This window comes from Poecilia reticulata, linkage group LG15 (assembly GCF_000633615.1).
Source record: "Poecilia reticulata strain Guanapo linkage group LG15, Guppy_female_1.0+MT, whole genome shotgun sequence".
In the NCBI taxonomy this organism is placed as follows: domain Eukaryota; kingdom Metazoa; phylum Chordata; class Actinopteri; order Cyprinodontiformes; family Poeciliidae; genus Poecilia; species Poecilia reticulata.
The window spans coordinates 9754982-9761424 of NC_024345.1; the positions used below are offsets into that span (position 1 = coordinate 9754982).

The 6443-nt window shown below is 41.5% G+C and overlaps 1 protein-coding gene across 2 annotated transcripts in view; it reads right to left on the reverse strand.

The window, feature by feature from the left end:
* The window catches only part of piezo1 (piezo type mechanosensitive ion channel component 1 (Er blood group)), an 86057-nt gene that overhangs the window by 7291 nt on the left and 72323 nt on the right, over positions 1-6443 (reverse strand). For both annotated transcript variants that reach the window (XM_017309158.1, XM_008429141.2), the window contains exons 41-49: positions 5972-6098; positions 5676-5823; positions 4671-4823; positions 4479-4540; positions 4023-4181; positions 3701-3848; positions 3120-3308; positions 1461-1553; positions 1131-1303 (exon numbers count right to left, since the gene is read on the reverse strand). In XM_017309158.1, coding sequence (XP_017164647.1) covers positions 1131-1303; positions 1461-1553; positions 3120-3308; positions 3701-3848; positions 4023-4181; positions 4479-4540; positions 4671-4823; positions 5676-5823; positions 5972-6098 — 1252 coding nt within the window. The remainder of the gene's footprint in view (positions 1-1130; positions 1304-1460; positions 1554-3119; positions 3309-3700; positions 3849-4022; positions 4182-4478; positions 4541-4670; positions 4824-5675; positions 5824-5971; positions 6099-6443) is intronic.

The window sequence follows — 6443 nt, forward strand, 5'->3', positions numbered from 1 at the left end:
CACACACACACACACACACACACACACACACACACACACACACACAAGCGAGCGAGATGGTAAACTGTAGCTGCATTTCCATTACAAATGTGCGCAAATATTTGTCTATATTCTGCTACAATGCAATTTCATGATTGCGTTGTTTCCATTAAATAGGAAGTGAAATTAAAATCACGTGTGAATAAACTTGTTCAAGTGATAAGTCATTGAACAGTTAAATGAGATATATTTCTAACTCTGCCATAGCCCTAGCGCTCATCATCTATCAGGTAATCAGAGGAGACGTTGGTGTCTTAATCAGTCATTGGAGCGACAAGCAACTTATACTTGGAAGTGATTATGTATGCGGCGTTTTAGGGAAATTGTAGTCGGTGATTTTGCAGAAGAGCTGTGGATTAAAAACTTTGGAATGACACAACTTTTTCTGAGCTGCATGAAGGTGTGAAAGCTCTGGTGGAGACAGCCGCACATTGTCACCATGTCATGACATTATGTTATGAGACAGATAATCTATGAAGAAAAAATAAATAAAAAAATCCAGCTCCTCTGCCTCCTCCTCTCTGATGCCAGTGCTAGATAGAAGCAACCAATCAGAGCCAGGGAGGCAGGTCTTAGTGCTGTCAATCACAATCTCTCTGCAGCTCCTTCCTGTTAGCAGATCCTGTTGTGAATGCTAACACGAGTTAGCATGGCCACAGATGACTGCAGATAAACAGTTGTTCTGTAACAGTAAGTTGCTTCTCTGCCGTCAGTACGTTGAACAGCGAGAACATGAGGCTGATTGACGGTGCTAAACTCCCCACACCCTTGACCCTGATTAGCTGTTTGGGGTCGGGAGCGGTGCATTTCTTCAGATAGCAATAGCAGGAAGGTGTAGGACAATTATCTGTTCACAGATTATCTGTCTCATAGCAAACTGTCATGACATGGTGACAATTTTAACAAATATGTAAAACACATGTTCTCTTTAGAAGTCACATGCTACATCTTTAAACACATTTTTTTTGTAGTTTCAATTTGTGCGATCCTATGGATAATGGAAATGCAGCTCATAAGAACGTCCTTCTCAATAAGAGCTAGAAATGTGCAGAAGGCAGCAACATGCGCTACACAGCAGGAATGAGTCTGACCTCTGGAAGGTCCAGGCCAGGCGGAGGGTCAGGTCTACATGGCTGTTCAGGAGCTCCTTGATGACCTCCTGCCTGCTGGGGGGGCTGATCCTCCACACAGATCCTGAGCTGCCCTCGATCACGGCCGTCACAATGTCCTCATAGCTGTACAGAGTGATGAACTGCATGGCCACCTAAACGCAGGGACACACAGAGTTCAGAGACCTGGGAGCATCACCAGTTCTCACCTAGTCTACGGAGCAGTGATGATGAAACTGAATTTTTTATGATATTTAGACTTTTCATCAACACACACACTGAACATGGCGGCTGGGAGAAGTCGGTACGTACGGCATTGTCTCCAAACGTCTTGGTGAGTTGGTCGTACTCAGCAGCTGTGAAGGGATGGATGGACTGCTGCTGCACGCTCATGGTGAACAGGGGCTGGAGCACAGGACACAACACGCTGCTTTATGGAGCCATGCAGTGCCACTACATGTGGTTATGATCACAAGTTTACATACATTGCTTGGAAGTTGCTTAATTTAGGTTTGTAATTTTTTTCAATCATCATCTTTACAGATACTGAAGACGTCTACAGGAAGGCAAGTTGATATCTTAGGATTCGTCACAATAACGAAAGTATTCATAAATTCATTGGAGAACTTCTTAATAAAAAATACTTTGGTTTTTGCCTCAATGCGTAAAGTCAAAACCTCATTAACACATCGACCCCTGATCAGTCTTCTTCTACAGCAGCCAGATTCACCATCGTACCAATAAACTACACAAAATAACATCCTTTAATGATATTTTTGAATTTATTAATCCTCTTATGGAACAAACCGTGTAAAAAAAATATTAAAATTACTACTTATAGAGTAGTAATTTTTCACTACTCTATAAGTTTATAGTTATAACAGTAATATTTTTTCTAGGTACCAATAAGCCAAGTTTGATTATAATTCATTAAAGGGGCAGTATTACATATTTTTCTGCTACACAGTGCTATTTTATAGCCCAATCAAATAACTATGTTACCTCCAGTTGTTATAAAAATGCTGTATGACTTAAAATATTTATATTTTTTTATCTAACACCTTGAAATTGGACTTCTGTCCCTTTAAGAAGCTTCTGCTCTTTCTGAAACTCCACCTTCAGGAAGTCATCACAACGTGACTCATCCATTAACCCATTAGAACTGTTTTTACCAGCGTTCCACTGAGAAGCAGCTTGCATAATGAATGGTTGTCATGGGAGATTAAAGTATTTCTCAAACATGCATGAAATAATCAAAGCAACACTGCAAATAAGTTTTTGATGAGGGAACAGCATCATAACATGATGGGAACCTTAAAACAGTTGTTGGTCCTTTAAAAAAATTATTTATGCCCATAATGAATCTAGCTAGGGCTGCACAGTGGCACAGTTGGTAGAGCTGTTGCCTTGCAGCAAGAAGGTTCTGGGTTCGATTCCTGGCCCAGGTCTTTCTGCATGGAGTTTGCATGTTCTCCCTGTGCCTGTGTGGGTTTTCTCTGGGTACTCCGGTTTCCTCCCACAGTCCAAAAACATGACTGTCAGGTTAATTGGCCTGTCTAAATTGCCCCTAGGTGTGAGTGTGTGTGTTTGTCCTGCGTGTCTCTGTGTTGCCCTGCGACAGACTGGCGACCTGTCCAGGGTGAACCCCGCCTCTCACCTGGAACGTTAGCTGGAGATGGGCACCAGCAACCCCCCCGACCCCACTGAGGGACAAGGGTGTCAAGAAAATGGATGGAATGAATCTAGCTAAACTTCTCAATACAACTATACATTTATGATTTCTATGACAACCAACAGCATCCTGTTTACACATAAACCTTTTTATTTAATTTCATTTTCTATAGTTTTGTAAATGACGTTTTGAGGTGAAGCTGAACTAAGGCTGTATTTAGTCTGTTCTTTTAACATAACAGGACTTATGCTACAGAACATAGTGACTTTGTTTCAGTTTGTATGAAAGCGCATAATTACCTCATAACCACCTAGTTTGAAAGTTACTGTGACGTCGATCGGGTGGTTAACCACGCCCACCACCGATCTGACCAATGAGATGAAGAGAAGAGGAAACCAGATGATGCAGATTAAGAAGAAGATAATAAGTCCGCCCATGCCGTATTTTACAATCTTCTTCTTCTTCTGGCCTTTAGGTTGAGGGTATTTCTGAAAAAAATAAGACAGAGATGATAGAAATATCTTTATGACCACACAAAACAAAACATATGGAGTTGGTTTGAGCATTTTCGGTGAAAATATAAAAATAATCAATTTAAAGTCACTTTCCACAGGATTTACAGGATTAAAGACGGTGAAACAATTAAAGACAAACAGCTTCAGCAGGTCTGATTCTATCCAGCTTTAAATCTGTTGTGATTGCTTTCATTTGCCTCTCAGAATATAAAACACTGTAAAACATAAAATATTACCAGTTTAGAGCTCTAACAATGAGTTTGAATCATCTTTTCTTTGTCTTTTATATAATTGGGCCTGTTTTTGTGAAGCACTTCCTTGACATATTTAAAGAGTCTTAGACATCAAACTCTTCTGGTTCGAACCTTTTCTGTTTCCCGGCTGCATTTTATGATGAAGATGTTGGCATAAATGTCCTCGACACACATCCAGTCTGACAGGGACAGGGTGGTGTCGGTCCAAACCCAGTCCATCACCGCACGCAGCTCCACCAAGAATGGAACGAGGCGAAACCTAGACACACACACATACACACACATACAAAACCAACCCAGACTGGTTAGCCATCACAATTGTCCGCAAAAGTCAAGCACTGGATTTACTGAAATGAATCCAAGAATATGAACCTATAAAGTCACATGTACAGAAGAGACGATTATGGTTGCTGTGGTTGTGATGTTTCCTTACCCTTGGAAGAGAAACAGGTTGAGGTGGTTGTATTTCTTGGTGAGGAAGTTGCCAAGGATACGGGTGGGGTAACCGCAGCGGATCTGATAGGCCGACAGGCCGAAGTAGATACACTTGACAAAGTACCAGAGCTGGGCCACAAAGTTCTGATTGAACATCCTAAAGCAAGATGGACAAACAGATTATATGTTCAGCTCTTTTATTTAGAAGGTCAGATGATGTGTTCAGTCGGTGTCGGACTTCACAGTTTCTGGTCAAAGTTCTAGTAGTTTAGCAAACGTCCATTTTTTTGGTAACAGCTAACGCAGACACTGCCAGCAGAACCGGATCCTGGACACCACTCGTGTGATCCAGTCAGGACTCACTGAGGTTTGTTGGTTCAAGTTCTACTTTCATGTCTGCACAAATCGTTTGTATGAAGCAGGTTATGAATGGCACAAAATGATCGGACGTCACCTTTCCGTGACAGCAGGCAGGATGAAGAACATCCACAGATGAATTCCCAGAACCAGGATCACCTGGAGGAAAACAACGGCCAGAGGTGAGCAGAACAGACAGGAAGTGACGGGTTGAACTCTCAGAGCACTCAGCTGACGGTTCAACAAGCAGCTTTCTGAACCCATGCAACTTGGAATGCATGACATGAACCTGAAAGATGAGTTTTCCCAGAACGGCCTTGCGCAGGTACAGAGCTCTGTCGATGATCATGGTGCTGAACTGGATGAGCAGCATCACCAGGAAGGCCTCGGGAACCTGGTCCTCCGACAGGGTGGACGCTATGTCTGCTGCAGCGCTGTGCTTCTGAACAGGACACAGGATGAACTCAGGTTACATTCAACTTTCACTTGAAACGAGTCAGATGGCAGCAGCAGGATTAAATGTGCGCGAATCAAGTTTGGTTGCATTTAAGTTCCTGTCTGGTGCTGTTCCTTTGATACGAAAATAAACTAATGGACAGATTGAAACTCTACTGACATTTAGAAAACCCAAATGACATTTAGCTGGAAAAGACAACCGTTTTGTTAACTTACCATCCAGAAACCACTTGCTACATTCTTATTGGTTGTGCAGGAGGCTCTACTTCTGCTTTTCAAAGATGTAGGATTGTGTAATTGTCCATGTTTGCAGCCATTTTCACATTTGGGTGTAAACATCTAGTTAGAGGGTATGGCCAGCAGCGGCTTGTTTAGATTTAAACAGCTAAAACAGCTTGTTTTTGTTTGGTACATTTTATTCTATAGGATATTGATATTTGTGGAAACATGTAAAGAAAAAAATGACAAGAGCAACAGCTCTAAATAAATACTATTTGTGCTTTTAATGCCATTTTGTTGTGGAACTTCAATGCAATTATTCCACGAAGAAAGTGAAAATGGCTAAAACCTGCATTTGTTGTTATATGTTTATTTAAAAATATTAGTTGGTTCTTCATCATCTTTAGCCAAAGTTATTAAGAGACACTGTGGCAGACCTCTGGTCTAGAACCTCAGATTACTATTATAATGGTGTGAGAAGAGCCAGCTTGGTTCCAGTAGACAGTGAGTATTAGTACGTCTTAGTCTCAATGTTGCTCTGCTGCAGTGCCGCAGCAGCAGCAGAGGTAAACATCCTGGATGACTGTGTGTGTGGTTAGGTGAAGCAGTCGTCTCTTACCCCAAAGGCCCAGAAACCAAAGATGATGATGACAAAGTCAACGACATCAGTGAGGAACATCAGGGCGTAGACATCTGTGGAGGCCCGGTATTTATCTTTGGTTATACTCCTAAAGAAACTCTGAGCTGGCTGCTTCACATTTTGGAACCTGCAGAAAAAAACACACAGGTTTGATGTTTACTGTCACTTGAAATGGATTCAACTGAGCTAAACATGAAGTTACTGAATCGGTTTTAAATAACTGATGGCCACTACAGTAAAACTTTCCCACAGTGATTTTATATTGCATGTCTTACCCTGTTATGAAGACTTGTTGTATCTTGTGTCCCACAGTGATTAATCTGAGTATGGCCTCACTCTTCTTGTCTTTTGTTTTTTTCTTCCCTGATTCCTTCACAGACTCCACAGTCTCTGACAGAGACTCTGTTATAAAATAGAACAGAAAGAGCTCAATAATCATATAAGTCATACAAGCACACACAACCTTTTAGGCGATCTAAGCTCACAGAAGGTAGTTGGAAACCTCATGATGAAGGAAAAGCAAGAATAGAGTGGAAGACAGGGGCCCATTACAGGTGACAGTGTCGCAGCAAAAAAACTTACTAGTAATAATCCAGTAACATGTCTTGTTCATACTCTCCATGTCATCTCATACTCAAAATATTGAGTAGAAAGATCAGATTCATGTTTGATTGTGGAAGGCTGTCTGGTCCTGGTTTAATCAAAGCAGACTTTGGGCCGACCCTATTGGTATGTGTATATATATAT